Raw genomic sequence first — 19,020 nt, 5'->3', positions numbered from 1 at the left:
CACGCCTGTGTTCCCAAATGGGGTAGGCAGAGCACACGAAACGTTACCGCTTCGTAGCCACTTTTAGCAATTTCAGGTTTAGGTTAGAAGTTTGACAAAAACCCAAAAGTTCTAAGTTTAAAATCTCAATAATGGCCAAATCGATTAAATAAATATCATGGGACAATTTACACCATTTGACCTAGTCCAAACTAAGCAAAGCTTATACTATGGGTACTAGGCAACGGATAAACATACTTATATAGATAAATATATACTTACTTAAATACAATATACACATAAACACCCAAGACTCGAGAACGAACACTCGTATTCTTCATATAAATATTTCCCCCGACCGGGGATCGAACCCAGGACCTCAAACTTCGTAGTCAGGTTAGGTAACATTTACTCAGGTTTGGTACTAGAGTCGAGTAATTAGACCATTTGTGCATGACAACCGCTCGTCCGCTTTTGCTGCCGACTCTGCTTAACTGGGAATTTTGAAACTGGCCCTTATGCTAATAATAATATAACGTAAACGAGTCGAGTGTTGAACAGTTTTACAGTGCTGACGTCCCTCTAAAGATTATTTACTGAAGGTGCTAACTAATATAATTTTAAGTTTGTACCTTCATTTGCATACCTCCATCTAGCATTAGTGATAAAGGCTAGTTCCACTTCTATCCGTAAAGCTCCTGTTATTTTATGAAATATCCGTGCTGCCTTCTCTGTTTAATTAAACAGAATTAACAGAGACAACACCTGTGTCTGTCATTTAATGATACCAGGAACTTTGGAACATGTTAACGTCATGACATTATTATTATTATTAATAATAATAAAATATGGCTCTGTCCATTGAAGGACAATTTGCCAGTAGGTGTTGCCGTTGTACGGTAAAAAAAATCTAGAAAACGAAATATCAGAGGTAATGGTGGATGAACAAAAATCGTCATGAAATTACTGCTCACGAAATTCGCGTCAGGACACATTGACAAAATTGACATGCGTCATTTTGTTCACAAGTACATATTTTATAGCGCATTAACTCCTAAAATATCAGTCTGGAACCAGGTTTACGACCTAGGAACGTGAGTTTTAGTCCTAGCCGCGTGTAAGGAAGTAGCTGTCTATGATTTAAGCTAGCGGTACTCTTGTGACGCAAGTTTTCTTTAGAAATGGCTTAAAATCGACTGTAGGGTATTAAAATTATATACAGCGGTTGTATTGAGATTCCGGTTTTAATTACCATGGAAATTCCCAAAATGTCTTATATTTCACGATTTTTATATACATTGCAGAAACACCTATGTAGAATGCAGCTAATGCTAAATAAATAATAGATACAGCTAACCAGCAGTCCATTTGTTTATCTGTCTGTTTTATTACTTCTATAGTCGGACTAAATAGAAATAAGAATATTTTGCAATATCTGAAATTAATTATAGCAAATATGCGTTCCGGGCAATGAATGTCTGTGTTTTGAGACAGGTTTGTCTTTCGGAAACCTTTGTCCTCCCTTTTTTCCGAACAAAACAGGGACTATGCAATACTGTGGCATACTCGATATTTTTATGGCACTGTTTTAAGGTGTATTAAATATGATTTTAATGTAAACTTTGTTTTCACGCCCGTAATAACAGACTTTAAAAGCCATACTTAAAAACCTCACGCTACAGTGCGCCATCTAGTGAGACAAAAAACGATAGCCCTCATTTGAACGGTATTTACATGAGCTCGAATAGGACCAACGTATCTTTCAAGTGACAGTGACAGCAGTCAGCTGCTATAATTCGTCGTTTGACAGCTGACATCACAGACTGATTGAGTTCATTTGTTTTTAAAGTTCCATACAATTGGACTTTGCTCTTTTGTTTGTAATAACTTTTGTTACGTTAAAATTATAAATAAGTTAATATTCATCAATAGCACTTTAAATATGACATCCTTAATGAAAACAATTGTTTTTAATCAGCGCAGAATAACAGCAAGTAACGCGAAAGTTTGATCGAATGAAGTGTGTGATATTTTTTCCTATCGCAGTTTGTTTTACAGTGTTTTTATGTTTTTAGATGTGCTGCGATCGTTCTCAACGGCCAGTGAGATACCTAAATATGATACTTTAGCTGTGTCGGAGCCGAAAAAACATGTTTTTCACGTGGAGTTAAATAGACCGAAAAAATTAAATGCATTCAACCATGCTATGTGGCTGTAAGTATCAAAGCTGAAGATCGAAAAGTTGGACCACTTTTAAATAGCATTTAAACATACGTAATGACTGATTGGAAAAAGTTCCGTTGTACAAATGTATCATTAATTTCTGCAAGGGCGTCGCCCAAACCCCCCCTAAAGATTTAAAAAAAGTAGCCAAATGTAAAGCAACCAAACTAAAGTCCTGTCTGAATTGACCATACATCGAAACCGAAACTCAAAATGAGTTCACCAATTCCAATAAATACCTACTATTCATACTTTTCTCATTCAACTTGCCCCCCCGCCCTGGGCCACCAGCTGGCGACGCCCTTCAGTTTCTGGTCACAATAGAAAACTTTCATACTGGGTACATAATTATAACTAGGTACCAGTGTGTCCAACTTTTTGAATTCCATCCATTATGTTAATCATCATTAAGAAATTACATTAAAATATGGCTATTGCTGCAAGGATATTTGAATCAAAAAATTGCTATCCACGCAAGACTCAACACTGAACCTTGACTGTGGTCAACATAATGGTTGGAAAACTAGGTAAAGAAAAACAAACATTTTTAAAAGTGATGTTGAAAAAAGGAAAGAATGAAAGAAAATAATTTATTTAAAACAGCAGTGACCATTGCCATTGTAAAAAGGTCCCGGCTCAGCATATTGTTGGAAAGAAAAAAAAATGTTTACTGATGCAAACATAATGGGACTACTCACATTATTCTTGTTAATTCAATATTTTTATCATAATTGGCTGAGCAAGGGATCCTTTCCATAATCTTATAAGTCATATTTAATGTTTGTGATAATTATTGTTACTTATTTATAATTTTTTTCCCTGCTGAAACCATACATTTTTCATAATTTATTAAATGGTCACCCGTAGAACTCTATAGGTTAGGTTAGGTTTGTTTTATAACAATTCTGAAAAATAAATGGTTTCAGAGAAAAAAAGAGTTACGTCTAAAATAACATTATGACAAAAAATATATTATAACTAACAATTTTCTACGAGTCGATGTAGACCCGCTGAGCAAAGGTGAACCCTTTGCCCAGCAGTGGTTATTGGCTACTTAAAAAAAATATATTTTCGTATTTTTTGGTGCACAAGTTTATTTAGTACCGCATATGACGACTTCAGAAATGTGTGTCTGCGCGAAATTTAGAAATATTATCTTTAAAAATTACAGTTACAGATAGTTCAACTCAGTTGTGCGCGCGGCTCTATGTGTGGGTAAAGCGATAAGAACTGCCGCGTCACATGAAAGTTGTATATTTACAAGCGCACGCACACATAGGGCCACGCGCACAACTGAGTTGAACTATCTTGTAACTCAAAACCATGGAGATGTTTATTGAATTTTATTATCTTTCTGCAACTTGTCTATCAAAGAAAATAGAAATACAATATCAAAAGGCTGAAAATCAAAAAATCTCGGTTTTTGTTGTCAATATCATTTGATTTTACATTCCAATGGAGCCCATAGTTGTTGGTACCCATGGGCCATGACGTATCTTATGATGGGTTTTAAGACCCCAATTTTGTTACTCAATGCTCATATTTTTAGGCAGTAATATTTTTATAGTTATCAGAGAATATAAATTCTTTATCAATGATAAACCAATGAACTTTGCACCACTCATATCAAATAAATGATAATTGGATAAAATAAGAGCCACCTTGGAACATATGTTTACTTACATAGTCAATTAACAAAACACAATTGGAGAAAATATAAGGAACATTTCTTTTTATACCTTAAGCTGCTTTTTACTCTTCAACTACTAATAAAAACTAATAAACCCGTGTGGTGTTGGGTTAGAATAACACCTCTCCATTTCTTCCATGGATGTCGTAAGAGGCGACTGAGGACATAGGTTAAGGTACACCGTAAGCGACCGACTAGCAACCTGTCACTATTGTACCGTTTTTGTCAAACTTAAAACCTAAAATTGCTAAAAGTGGCTCCGAAGCGGTAACGTTTCGTGTGCTCTGCCTACCCCATTTGGGAATACAGGCGTGATTTTTATGTATGTTTATGTAACTACTAATAATTCTCAAGTAATCTTAGCCGCTATAATGTTCCTTGTAAATTTAATATATTTACTACCATTCTGAATTTTTTCAAGTTTTTCCATTCAACAGTTTAAATTTTAGAGGGAGGGGGTCGATTTTAAAGTTGAATATTTCACAAACAGATCACAATGAATAGAAAAATTGCCTTAGCAACCCCCCAAAGGTTTTATAAGACCTATCCAACGATACCCTAAAATGTAGGGTTAGTCGAGAAAAAAAAATCAGCCCTACTTTAAGTTTAAAAATTATTTTACTTTTTTTATTGTACCACTAAGTCGGCGTGACTGATATGTATATTCATGCCAAATTACAGCTTATTGGTACTAACGGTCTCTGAGCTTAGCATGGCGAAACAATACCTAAGGGTTCCTAGTTGACTACGGTACCCTAAAAGTGGGCTTTTAGCTATTTAATTACTTAACCCGTTGTGTTCCAGAGAGATGAAGCATTGTTTCGAGTCGCTGAGCGAAAACCGCGCCTGCCGAGTCGTCGTGCTGTCAGCACAGGGCAAGCACTTTACAGCTGGTATGTTAAGATGTTCTACAACCAGTCTTTTGCAGGTGGTAGGACCTTGTGCAAGGTCCGCCCGGATTGCTACCACCATCTTGCTCGCTAATCCTGCCGTGAAGCAACAGTGCTTGCACTGTTGTGTTTCGGCGTGGAGAGTAAGACAGCCGGTGAAATTACTGGCACTTGAGGTATCCCATCTTAGGCCTCTACGTTGGCAACGCATCTGCAATACCCCTGGTGTGGCAGATGTTTATTGGCGGTGGTGATCTCTTACCATCAGTAGACCCAGTTGGTCGTTTGCCATCCAGTTGAATAAAAAAAAATCCTTTTGATATCTTTAACTGTTCAGATCTATTTTTTACTCCTCACCTGTTTACCCATCTTGCAATGAGGGCTAAAAGACAGGCGAAAGATCGCTAGATGGCGTTACTATCGTGAGGTTTTTTGACGTTACGGTCTTTTTTTTTTATTCGACTGGATGGCAAACGAGCAAGTGGGTCTCCTGATGGTACGAGATCACCACCGCCCATAAACGTCTTGCTTGCAATTGGCTCATTTAGTTATTACTTATTAGCCAATGAGGATACTAACGCCATCTAGCGAAATTTCGCCTGTCTTTTAGCCAACATCCAATGGTGTGTGTGAAGTTCCCAATCCTGAGCCTTTTTTTTAACGGAGTGAAAACTCGTTACGAGTACCACCGGCGTGGGGAGGCCCTGATGATTATGTGGGGCTCTTCCCCGAGTAGGAAGGGGCAGCATACCCACTAAAAACACTCCGACGCTGCCCTCTTGCCGAGTTTAGTAGACGCCACGGGATCCGTTAGATTCTACCTCGACTTAGATTCTACCGCGACTTAGATTCTACCGCGACAATCCCAATCCTGAGCTCTAGGGACTACAGCCCAAGCTGTCATATTCTGAGAGAAAGCCTGTGCCCAGCAGTGGGACTTATAAAGCCTGGGATGATGATGATGATGAGCCATTTCGGTTTCCAGGCATTGACCTGAACAGTTTTATGGAGAAGGCCAGCGATGCCAGCGAGTTCGAAGAGATCGCCAGAAAAGTGCGGTTCATGAACAAACTCATTCGGACATATCAGGTAAACCGCCCGAAACTTCTGTGTACGTCATAGAAAAAGTAAAAAAGCAAAATAGATATCAATTATTGTTTACTGACAGTGTTGGCTAGATGGTCTTAGTATCAATTCAATTCAATTTTTGGGATTATAATGGCCCCATCGAACGATGCGATGATTCCGCCAATGTCGAGGTTGGATAAGACACTGCCAGACGACTTCAGGTCGAGTACGGTAGAGCTGTCCTTGTTCGGTAGAATACCAGCCACAACCAATCTAAAACAAAAAGTAACCACCTGCCACCACTGAACAACACACTACTTAACGTATAGTTAGACACAGTTTAACTACGGGGTTCTTTTTCTTTCAACTAAGGGATTGCAGGGTCATGGTCTTAGTATCGTGAAGTCTGTTTGGTTTGACGTTATGATCTTGCTTGCGATTGGTTCATTTAGCTATTCAAACAATCACAAACTGGACGCAAAGTGCCACCACTGAACAACACACTACTTAACGTATAGTTAGACACAGTTTAACTACGGGGTTCTTTTTCTTTCAACTAAGGGATTGCAGGGTCATGGTCTTAGTATCGTGAAGTCTGTTTGGTTTGACGTTATGATCTTGCTTGCGATTGGTTCATTTAGCTATTCAAACAATCACAAACTGGACGCAAATGTCAAAGTTGTCAAATTCACCATAGCGCCAACTAGCCTGTTACGGGAATCCTGATGAGGGCTATCGCGTATGAATTCGCCGCTAGAGGCGCTAGTGTAGCGTGAGGTCTCCGTTATGTCAACTGTCACTCTTTTTGGGTGAGCTACGCGGGTTTATTTATAATTAGAATAATCTTGTGAATATTTTGCAATACCTGAAAGTTAATTGTGGCAAATACGCGTTAGAGGGCAATGAATGTCTGTGTTTTGAGACAGTTTTGTCTTTCGGAAACTTTTGTCCTCCCTTTTTCCGAACAAAACGGGACTACGTAACACTGTGGCATGCTCGATATTTTTATGGTACGGTTTTAGGGTAGATATTAAATATGGTGTAAATGTAAATTTTGTTTTCACGCCCGTCATAACAAACCTCAAACTAACCAATTATACTTCAGGCAGGACCTTTGTCTACAGTGGCGCCAACTGGTGAGCGCGAAAACGGTAGCCCTCATTACCGAATGTATTTAAGTGAGTTACCTAGTAGAATTCAAGCAGAGGAACGTGGGAACGTGTTTTTTCTGTGTATCGAATATGTGTAAAAAATGTTTCTCTCTCTCTCTCTCTCTCTCTCTCTCTCTCTCTCAAAGGGTGAAGGAAAAATCGTGAGGAAAGCTGCACAAATCTGCGAAGCAAATTAATGGTGTGTTTGAAGTTCCCAGTCCGTCCTTAGCCCGCGTGGGAACACGGCCCCAAGCCCTCTCATTCAAGCTGGGACAGTGATGATGATGATGATTAGCAGGATTAATAGCAATATTTATCTCTCTCTTTTCAGGACGGTATAACAGCGTTGGAGAAGTGCGTGAAGCCTGTTATAACTGTATCACACAGCGCGTGCGTCGGCGCAGGGGTGGACCTCGTCACCGCCGCGGACATGAGGTGAGGGGGGGAGGACCCAGGGAGGGTGGAAATAGTTAGGTAGTTCTACGAGTGTTTTAAATGCCATCGGTTTCCTGTCGCTTATACTGAAGAAATGAGTCAGGTGGAATGGATGGATTTTATATAACGACTAGCTGTTGCCAGCAACTTCGTCCGCGTAGAAGAATGAATAACCTAACGCATTTGATTTTTAATACAAGCTTTTTTGCTGACTGTACTTGCTTCACCCAAACTACATTTGCATACCAAATTTCAAGTCGATGCTATTAACCGTTGATAAGTTCCGTCCTGTCGAGACGATCCTGGCTGGACTACCAGGATGTCATTGTCACTACTAGATCATCATATTATACAAATACAAATACAAAATACAAATATTTTTTATTAACAGAAACATATTTGATACAATACAGAACATATCTATCAGACTCCAAACTAGGCTGAGCCTGTATCTTGGACGTCTGCGAGTGCGATTAACAGATTTGTAAAGCTTTAGAATTAAGCGACGACATGCAGGAAAATAATAATAATAATAATAATAACTCAGCAAGTACCTTGACTTGGCTCACGAGGTGACTGCTATGTGGGATGTTGACTCGACGGTCATTGTCCCGATAGTCGTTTCGGCAAACGGTCTAATAGCGAAGAGTCTCGACCAACATCTCAAGAGACTCTCGCTAGATGGCTGGATCAAGGGCCAGATACAGAAGGCGGTACTTCTGGACACGGCACGCATCGTCCGGAGGTTCCTCACTCTGCGGCCCTGACCACCGGGAGCTTGGGCCCTACCCCGTTACCGGCGGCAAACTAGGTTAGGTTTTTATAATATTTTTATTTTGTATGTACTTTTCTGTATTTTACTTCTTATAACTATTATAAAAACCTAATCCTAAGAATAAAAAATAAATAAACAGAATAATAATAATAAAAAATAAAACATTACAAAATTGACACAAAACAACCGGCAAAAAAGTAAAACTAACGTTTATACTATGTGTGTATGTGTGCGTGTGTGTGCGTGTGTGTGTGTGTAGTGCGCGCGCGTGTGTGTGTGTGTGTGTGTGCGTGTGTGTGTGTGTGTGTGAGTGCGCGCGTGTGTGTGTGTGTGTGTGTGTGTGAGTGTGTCTTCACGCTTGTATTTTCGACTTGTTCCTGGAGTATTTAAATTATTTACCTCACACAATTGGCAACCAAATTTTCCGTTTCTCCATACGACAGGGTTAAAAGCCATTTTTGTACAACATTTTTCGCTTTAGACACTGAGAAACACTTAATATCACACTGCTTACACACACTGTTGTAAGTGTAAGGGTGGGAGTAGGCTGGAGACTTCCTAGCCATAGCAGATCTAACAAGGGGTAGAGGTGCTTTATAGGTTCGTTTGCTCATCATTACTCCGTACAACGAAGAATTGAGAATCACGCTGTGAGTGCGAGAGACTACTTTAAAAATGAAAAGTTGTTGTTATTGATTTAGTTATTGACACGCGATTTACCTAAGTATTCCAAATTTCAAGACAATCTGATGTGTAAAAACATACTAATCGGTCAAGACGTTTCGGTGGAGTTTGGTCTTTTGTTACTGTTATGTATTAAGATGGGTAGTCTTGTGATTAGTTGGTAATGACAGTTGTGGGTAGACTGAAATAAATGAGTTTTGCTTCCTGAATCAACCTTGTTGTATCTTTTATTGGCGACTTCGGAAAATTTGGTGTAATTAATGTGAAAATGAGCAGTAACTTTTCAAATATTGTGTTTCCTGGACAATTTAACCCCAAAAACGATAAGTGGTGTGACTATAAAGAACGATTATTATGTGCTCTCGACATAGCGAGCGTTGCGGGCGACGACGCCAAGTCGCGCTCTTTGTTTCTATCCCAGTGCGGCAAAGAGACATATGCGCTCATTTCATCGCTTATGGTGCCAGCCCGGCCAACTCAATCTACTTTTTCGGATATAATTCAAGTGTTGGACAAGTTTTATGAACCGGAGGTTAATGAAATTTTGCAAGCAGGAAAGTTTCATAAACGCATGCAATTACACCAGGAAAGCGTGCAAGAATATATCGGCGTGATCGGATTGCTCGGTACACAATGCAATTTTGCCGATCTCAAACGACAGTTGAGAGATAGACTAGTGCTCGGGGTGCGCGACGAGCGCCTGCGGCGGGAATTGTTAAAGACCAAGGACCTCACGTATGAGAGTGCCGTTCAGTATTGTCTTAACTACCAGGCGACGTTTCCGGACTTGTACCCAGAGGCTGGCATGTCTAAGCAAACTCCACTCAATAGTAACGAGCCAATGGAAATTGATAAAATCAAATCCGTGGAATGCAAACATTGTGCACGGCCCCACAAACAAAATGAACGGTGCCCCTTTGCCAAGGCACGGTGTTATTATTGCAAGCGGCATGGGCACATCGCGTCGGCTTGTAGTAAGAAACAAGGCAGAGTTCATCAAGTCGAAGACGGAGAGGATGACTGTTCCTGTGACTCTAATTCAGAAATTATGAACGGAATCTATGTTTGTGCTGAAAGTTATCATCCGCCAATAACGGTTGATGTCCTGATTAATGGAGCTAAATTAAGGATGGAGATTGACTCTGGAGCTTCAAGGACCATCATATCCCAGGAGACATTTAATAAATTATGGTTGACCCCACCCAAACTGAAACCTACTGATGTGAAATTGGTCACATGGACCCGGGCCCCTTTGAAAGTCCTAGGGCTGGCCCATGTACGGGTTGCTTTGGGTGATACAGAGTCCCAATGTGAGCTTTTTTGTGGTGAAAGGCAGCGGACCAAGTTTGCTTGGTAGGAACTGGTTTAACAGCTTGGGATTGCAAGTTAGTGGCATCTCTTGGACGGAAGACATATTACAAACATTGAAGAGCGAGTTTCCGAATTTATTCAAGGATGAGCTAGGGGAGTACACAGGACCTGAAGTCTCATTACACGTGCGTCCCGACGCAGTGCCGCGGTTTTTGCGTGCACGACCTGTCCCATTCCCGCTGAAACAACAAGTAGAAGATGAATTGCGTCGGATGATTGACGAAGGTGTTCTTACACCTATCAAGTATTCTAAGTGGGCCACCCCTTTAAGAATAGTGAAGAAGGAAGACGGTTCTTTACGGATTTGTGGAGATTATCGATCGACCGTAAACGCATCCATAGATGTCGACACATACCCACTTCCTACTTCCATGGAAGCATTCGTGAAGCTCAGTGGTGGATGTTTGTTCAGTAAATTAGACCTGAAACAGGCTTATACCCAGTTGAAGGTGGATGAAGACACGGCTATACTCTTGACTCTAAACACACCACTTGGGTTAATGAAGATGAATCGCTTGGCATTTGGTGTGAGTGCAGCTCCTGGCATATTCCAGAGGCTCATGTCTACAGCTCTAGCAGGTATGGATGGGGTGGCGTGTCTGTTGGATGATGTAGCTGTAACGGGCAGAACTCCAGAAGAACATGACAGGCGCTTAAAAGAAGTTTTGAGAAAGCTGCAAGATTTAGGGTTTCGCTTAAACATCAAGAAGTGCGTCTTTGCTTCGAAGAGTATATCCTTTTTGGGCCATGTGCTGAATGCTGAAGGGCTCCACCCTTCACCAGTAAAGGTGGAGGAGATACAAGGCAAGCCTGCGCCAAGGAATAAAGAAACTCTTAGAGCGTTTCTTGGATTGTATAACTTTTACGAGAAATTTTTACCTGAGAAGGCTACCATACTCGAACCGCTGTATCGCTTGTTAGAGGCGAAGTCACCGTGGAAGTGGGGTAAACAAGAAGAGGCGGCATTTAACAAAGCGAAGAGCTTACTATCATCGGATTGTACCTTGGTCGGATATGACGTTAAAAAAGAATTGTTATTGATTTGTGACTCATCGGATTACGGACTGGGCGCGGTACTCGCGCATGTGATGGAAGATGGGTCTGAACGGCCAGTGATGATGGCGTCACGCACACTACAGCCTCACGAGCGCCGCTATGGACAAATTGATAAAGAGGCACTGGCAATTATGTTTGGACTGTCTAAGTTCCACCAATTTTTATCCGGTCGAAGTTTTTGCATCATCACTGATCACAAACCCCTTGTCGGCTTGTTCAATCCAGCAAAGCCCATCCCGGATCAAATATCTCCCAGAATGTTACGGTGGTCCCTTAAGCTAAACGGATATAGTTACACTATTAAACACCGACCAGGCAAATCGATTGGTAATGCAGATGCATTAAGCAGATGGACTGAGCAAGAAACGTCTACTATGAAAAATGATCCTGAGCGACTAAGTGAAGTGCTCTTACTAGAAGAACAGCCACAAGGATGGAACCTGGATGCCAAAACTATTTCAATAGAGACCAAGAAAGATCCTGTGTTGCAAAAGGTTCTGTTCAGGGTGCTCCATGGCTGGCCACGCTCGAACACCGACCCCGAACTGCAACCGTTCTGGAGTCGTAGGGAGGCTCTTTCACACAATAAAGAGTGTTTATTGTGGTGCAATAGGGTCATCATACCTGCCTCGCTTCAGCAAAAGGTGCTTAAATTACTACATGCACCACATGCAGGTATCGTGCAAACGAAGGCATATGCAAGAGGATATATTTGGTGGGCTGGCATGGACAATGAAATAGAAAAAGTGGTGGCTGAATGCGAAGAGTGCCAGTCAGTGAGAAACAATCCACCCCAAGGATCCTCAAATGTGGGTGATGCCGGATAAACCATGGAGCAGAGTACATGTGGATTTTGCTGGCCCTTTTCAAGGAAAAACTTTTTTACTTCTCATTGATACCTACAGCAAATGGTTAGAGGCAGAAATCGTACCATCTATGAACTCGGACACAATAATCAAGACTATGAGACGAATGTTTGCCTCCCAAGGTCTTCCCGATATTTTGGTATCAGACAATGGAAGAACGTTTACTTCAGAGGAGTTCAATTTATTTTTACAGAAGAATGGCATCAGACACCTGTATACTCCACCATACCATCCGGCTTCTAATGGTCAAATTGAACGAGCCGTCCAGACATTTAAGAACAAATTGAAGAAAATGGCCAATTGTAGCATGTCCTGGAGTGAAAAACTAGCTAAGACTTTATACTTTCTGCGCACCGTCCCTAACAGCTGCACTAATAAGACACCAGCAGAAATGTTAAACGGACGCAAGTACAGAACGGCCGTGTCCGCCCTGCATCCGGACAGTGCGCCAAGCCGCGCCGATGAGCAGCTAGAGCGGGCGGCGCAGCGGCCCTGTGCTCGCGCATTCCTGCCCGGCCAACCAGTGCTCGTGCGCATGTACGGTACTGCTGGTAAGTGGCAGAAAGCCACAGTGGAGGAGGTAGAAGGTCCATCTACTTATAGGGTGAAAACGGAAGATGGAGAGCTACATCGACGGCATGCCGACCAAATACTGGCTCGCGCTCAAAGCCAATCCGCTTCGGCACACGACATCGACCACCAAATAACTGACTCGCCTCAATCTTCCATGTCGGATCCTCCCATTGAGATACCACCCCCGGAGTTATGGCCAGATATAATTGGCATACCAAATAATGGCTAAAATCTAAATTAAATTGTTACTTTAAATTGATAATTAGTGAAGTGAACTTAGTGAGTTAGAATGCATGTTAGTTACTTATGTTGATTACTGCAATAGATTGCTCGTTTTTGGCTCGAAATTCGACCTTGTGATTTTATTTTGCTTAATATACAAAATGTACACACCCAATATCATATTTTCTCAAGTTTTTCAAGTTTCCCAAGGTCAAAGAATCGAATTGTTTTAAAATTCCAGAGAAATAATGCGTTGTTTGGGAGAAACGTGTCAAAATGGTGTTGTAGAGCGCCATCCTGCTCTGTCTCGTTTTTTTTCCCGTTCTGGCGGTTCACTTTTATATTATAGATGGTTGCATGTGGTACAATTACAATTCATTAAAATTTCTTGCTTACGGTCTCTTGTTTCTCCAATATCTATATGCGACAGGAAACTGATAGCGGTTGAAACGCTCGCAGAACTAGGTACTCAGTTATTTTCATCTCTCATACTCTGAAATTAAGGGCGCATAACCACATGAAATCGCTCGACGCTCGTTTCCAGTGTCAAATCTGATCACGTGCCATCTACATAGGTTAATTTCGGTAAAACACTTTGTTATTTTTTTTTCATTCACTCCAATTTCTTTTATTTGTACCACTGCCACGACTGCTACTAAATGAGATTAAGAAATCAGCTTCCAAGACCAAGATCATTCCTGCAAGAAGCCATCTTGTCGCTGCTGCTCGACGTGGCGACTTGACGCTACTTTTTTGAGTCGCGGGAAATTCAAAACCACCTTCAAAATGGGGTCACGTAACCGATTTATCGCTGCATAAATTTTAAAATAATAAATAAATTTGCACTTTAAAGTTGAATATTTCGCAAACAAATCACTGAATCGAACCCTAATGGTTTTAAAAGACCTATCCAACGATACCCCACACTATAGGGTTGGATGAGAAAAAAAATCACCCCCACTTTACGTCTATGGGAGGTACCCTAAAAAAAAAATACAAAAACGGAACCCTTATAGTTTCGTCCTGTCTGTTCATCTGTCCGTCCTTCCGTTTATCACTAGTGCTGCGGGGTAAAAAAAAGTCCGCCAAATTTACATATTTACGTTTTGCTGTATCGTTGCAAGGGTATGTCTGTGTAAAAAATTGTATTTTTCACAGATATTGCACAGAAGATTGTTGGTTCCAAGTAAAGGAGGTCGACATTGGGTTAGCAGCCGACGTTGGCACTTTACAAAGGTTACCCAAGGTCAGAGACATGTCACCTTGTTCCACGTACATAGCCATCACTAGAAGGGGCCAAATGGGATCATCATCATCATCATGCCAGCCGAAAGACGTCCACTGCTGGACATAGGCCTCCCCCAAGGCTCTCCACTCAGACCGGTCTTGTGCTTTCCGCATCCACCGCGATCCCGCGATTTTAAGGTCGTCGCTCCATCTTGTTGGAGGCCTACCGACAGCTCGTCCCCCGGTCCGCGGACGCCATTCGAGAACCTTCTGACCCCATCGGCCATCAGTCCTGCGAGCAAACTGCGACCAAATGGGGTACATGCAAAGAAACTGTCTAGTCCGTTTTTAACCCCCGACCGAAAAAGAGGGGTGTTCTATGTTTGACCGCTACGTGTGTCTGTCTGTCTGTCTGTGGCACCGTAGCTCTTAAACGCAACTTTGCAACTATAACGGGAGCAGCCATTACGAGGCTTTAATTAGGTTTGGTTAAAATAAAATGTAACGGAAAAAACAATAACGAATTTCCATTTCTCATACAAAACTTAAAATTAATGTGATTTTATTCTGTTACATTGACGTTGATAACTAATTATAGACATCAAAATGGCTGCTCCCATTATAGTCTCAAAGTTTTATTTTGTTTCGGTATATTGTTTGTAAATTAGACAGAAAATACTTTTGTATGAAAATGCGATAAGCAGCGAGCGTACTGGCGACTCTTTAAACACTGTCAATGAACAATGTTTTATTATTCCGCTATCATACGTTCAAGACGGCTACGTCTGTACGCCACGTATGTTTTCATGCAAGAACCCCTCCTCTAGTACCATAGTAAAATAGAACAAGTAGGCTCACTACGAACAAAAGTACATCGGGCGGCTTAAATGTGTGCGCGCCGGTTGACGCCGGTACGCACGCACCCGCCGCACGCACACACTGATAATTTAAGGAGGTTTAAGTTTTCTTTAGTCAAGGCTGCGCTGCCGTCAGCGCCGTACGTTTCGATTTTAGCTCGCTCGTCTTGCGCCCGCTTCGCTAATTGATCACCTTTTACGTTCGCGTACTCGTAACTTAGGTATTTTTTGTATTAGGTATAGTTGTAAATTAGAGGTATATAAGTGTACTGTAATAGTTTCGTGCAAGGACACATACAAATAATAGATACCTACCTACCTATAAACAATATAGTTATAGTATTATGTGTAGGTAAACATGAGTAGTATGTATACAATCGACATCACCGTTCCGGCGAATTTAAAAATAACATTTTTAAATCTAGTATAATAATAATAATATAACGGCATAGAATCTGTCTGGTTTCTCTAGACACAGACATTAGACAATTTTAAGTTAACTTTTGTACTAAAATTATTTGCTGGTTTGTAATTAATCTTAAATAGACGTCGACAACCTTAAGCGTCCGCGCCGGAGTAGGCACTTAAATCTCCTAAAGGGTCGGAGTGGACCTACTTGTTCTCTTTTACTATGCTAGTAACATAAATCAGTAAGTTATTGTTCACAGGTGATCGGCAACTCGTCGGTGGCTCGCGAGCTGTGCTACACGGCGCGAAAATTAGAAGCTAAAGAAGCACTGGCGTTGGGTCTCGTCGGCAAAGTGTACAAAGACAGAGACACGTTAGTACAACGTTTCCCTTTTATTAACCCCCGACGCAAAAAGAGGGGTGTTATAAGTTTGACCGCTATGAGAGTCTGTCTGTGGCACCGTAGCTCTTAAACGGGTGGACCGATTTGAATGCGGTTTTTTTATTTGAAAGCAGGTTTTCTAGCGATGGGTCTTAGACATGTTTTATCAAACCAGTTCAGCCGTTTTTGAGATATTGAACTTTGAAGTGGCAATGTCGGGGGTTTTCCAACTTCTTGTTGGTTAGGTTAGGTTAGGTTTCCGAAGACAAAACGGCAAACGGAACCCTTTTAGTTTCGCCATGTCAGTCTGTCTGTACGTCCCATAGACATAAGAAAAAATACATTCAGTTATTTAAAATCATTGGGGGTTGCGAAGACATTTCTTCCATACAGTGATTTGTTTGCGAAATATTCAACTAGTGCATTTTTTTTTATAAATTCAGCCCCCCCCCCCTCATTTTCCTTGAAGAAACTCGTGATTCCCATATTATATATATCAAATTAACAGTCAAAACTTAAGTACGGCTAAGAATGCGTGAGAATTAACACACAAACATCACGCCTGTATTCCCAAATAGCAGAGCACACGAAACGTTACCGCTTCGGAGCCACTTTTAGGAACTTTAGGTAGTATAAAAAAAAAATCATAATGTAATTTTATAAGATTTTTTTCGTAACTGCTACGAAACTTTATCCTGAGCGTAACACACACCGACACATTGACACGCTCTTGTCCGATTTTGAAATCAGTTTTAATTTTCCGTTGACAAACCCATTTAGACGACCAAGCGGTTAGAGAACCTGACTACGTAGCTTGAGGTCCTGGGTTCGATTCCGGCCGGGGCAGATATTTGTATGAATAATACGAATGTTTATTCTCGGCTCTTGGATGTTTAATATGTATCTAAGTATGTATTTATCTATATAAGTATGTTTATCCGTTGCCTAGTATCCATAGTACAAGCTTTGCTTAGTTTGGGACTAGGTCAACGAGGGCTATCGCGTATGAATTCGCCACTAGAGGCGCTAGTGTAGCGTGAGGTCTCCGAAATGTCAAATCTCATAGTTTTTGGGTGAGCTACGTGGGTTTATTTATAATTAGAATAATTTTGTGAATATTTTGCAATATCTGAAATGAATTATGGCAAATATGCGTTCCGGGGCAATGAATGTCTGTGTTTTGAGACATTTTTGTCTTTCGGAAACCTTTGACCTCCCTTTTTTCCGAACAAAGCGGGGACTATGCAACACTGTGGCATGCTCGATATTTTTATGGTACGGTTTTAAGGTGTATTCAATATGATTTTAATCTAAACTTTGTTTTCACGCCCGTAATAACAGACTTTGAAAGCCATACTTAAAAACCTCACGCTACAGTGCGCCATCTAGTGAGACAAAAAACGATAGCCCTCATTGTTGTCAGTGTCCCATAATATTTATATTAATTTATTAATTATTTTAAACCTAATTTTGTGTTGACAGAGCTCTAACAGCGGTACTGGAGTTGGCGGAGACCATCGCATTGAAGAGTCCTGTGGCCGTGCAGACCACAAAGCAGAACTTAGTGTACTCCCAGAGCAGGACCAATGATGAGGGGTTAGAACATATTGTGAGTATATGCTAGGTGTCTTTTTACTTTTACTAATCTATCTAATCTTATCGAAAATACAAACTGAAACATGGATGAACAGAAAAACCCAGAAAGAGACCAGCGCTGGGAATCGAACCCAGGTCCTCAGCATAGATGTCGTTAGTATCGCTGCTTAAGTGGCTAAATAAAGAGAAAAGCAAGCTGAGATAATGTGGTGCATATAGGAGAAATTTGTGTCTAGACTCCTGTCCAGTGGTGGTGTAGGGGTTATAGCACGCAGCACGGAATGCTGAAGACCTGGGTTCGATTACCAGTGCTGGTCTCTTTTTCTTGTTTTTTCCTGTGCATCCGTGTCTCAGTTTGTATTTTCGACATGGATTTCACGGGATGGCCGTAAAAGTAAAAAAAAATAGAGTTAAAATAAAAAATACAAAAAGACTCCAAAAACTACCTAATCTTCTTATATATAAAATTCTCGTGTCACAGTGTTTTTAACCAAACTCCTCTGAAACGGCTTGACCGATTTTTATTAAATTTTTTGTGTATATTCGGTAGGTCTGAGAATAGGACGTAAACTATTTGTCATAATTCTACGCGGACGGAGTCGCGGGCGAGTGAGCTAGTAATATTATAAACGTGAAAGTTTTTATTTTTATTTTTTATTTGACGAAACTTAATTTCTAAAATACAAACTGAAATATAGATGCACAGAAAAACCAGAAAAATAAGACCAGCGCTGGGAATCGAACCCAGGTCCTCGGCATTCCGTGCTTTGTGCTATACCGCTACACCACCGCTGGACACCGCTAGGTTTTACGGGATGCCCGTAAAAGAAACAAAAAATTTGGAATTGAAATAAAAAATACAAAAAGATTCCAAAAAACCAATCTTGAAACTTAATTTGCTTTGATATTTTTACCAAACAAACAAAAATAAATATTAAAGTTATCAAGTAAGTTCATAAAACCTTTTTTTTTTCAGCGTAATTTGAATCAAGCGATGCTGCTTAGCGAAGATTTAAGCAAATCTGCAGTCGCTGCCATATCTAAGGAACAAGCCGAATTCGAAAACTATTAAGACAAAAAAATGCCTATAAGTATTTATACAAAGTTATATTTTTTGTGTATACTAAGTTACTGACAATAAAGTACAGATTTTTATAAATTTACGTGTCTTTTATTTAATTATGCATTATTTAAAACACAAATAGTATTTTTATTATTATTAATCTACCCTATAAAAGACCTAAACTGAAAATGGCTGCTATATTTCGAATCTCTACGAAATTGCTTACGTCACGAACGGGGAATATACGTCACTGCAACGGTATTAACAAAGAAAATCAGGTAACCTAGTTTATGGAGGCTTGCTTTACGCTTGCTGCGAATGACCTACCCCAAAATAGCGCATCTATAAATAGACATCTGGGCCCACACTGCCTGTGAATGGTGCAACTGCAAATAGGCCGCGGTGCAATGATATGACCTATTTATTTTTGAATGGCTATCGCATGAACGGGGATGGGCCCCGTCGAGCCCTCCATTCAGTAAGGCTCTGGCGTGACCTACTTTG

The 19,020-nt window shown here is 40.6% G+C and overlaps 1 protein-coding gene across 1 annotated transcript; it reads left to right on the top strand.

Moving 5' to 3' along the window:
- Window positions 1–1,789: 1,789 nt before the first annotated feature.
- On the top strand, window positions 1,790–18,614 carry LOC141444330 (delta(3,5)-Delta(2,4)-dienoyl-CoA isomerase, mitochondrial). The gene is made up of 9 exons (XM_074109866.1): window positions 1,790–1,973; window positions 2,055–2,193; window positions 4,697–4,785; window positions 5,768–5,871; window positions 7,333–7,436; window positions 14,142–14,229; window positions 15,736–15,848; window positions 17,340–17,466; window positions 18,430–18,614. The coding sequence occupies exons 1-9, from the start codon at window positions 1,922–1,924 to the stop codon at window positions 18,523–18,525; spliced, it is 912 nt and encodes a 303-aa protein (XP_073965967.1). The 5' UTR covers window positions 1,790–1,921; the 3' UTR covers window positions 18,526–18,614.
- Window positions 18,615–19,020: the final 406 nt, after the last annotated feature.

This window comes from Choristoneura fumiferana, chromosome 29, assembly GCF_025370935.1.
Source record: "Choristoneura fumiferana chromosome 29, NRCan_CFum_1, whole genome shotgun sequence".
NCBI lineage: Eukaryota > Metazoa > Arthropoda > Insecta > Lepidoptera > Tortricidae > Choristoneura > Choristoneura fumiferana.
The sequence above is the reverse complement of the archived record's forward strand: the minus strand, read 5'-3'. Positions and strand labels throughout refer to the sequence as shown.

What these genes read in the sequence shown, in the direction of transcription:
- LOC141444330 (XM_074109866.1), top strand. Translation starts at nt 1,922, where the DNA reads ATGACATCCTTAATGAAAACAATTGTTTTTAATCAGCGCAGAATAACA. An exon ending in TTCAACCATGCTATGTGGCT is followed by an intron (nt 2,194 to 4,696) that starts GTAAGTATCAAA and finishes GTTGTGTTCCAG; the next exon opens with AGAGATGAAGCATTGTTTCG. An exon ending in GTCACCGCCGCGGACATGAG is followed by an intron (nt 7,437 to 14,141) that starts GTGAGGGGGGGA and finishes TATTTTTCACAG; the next exon opens with ATATTGCACAGAAGATTGTT.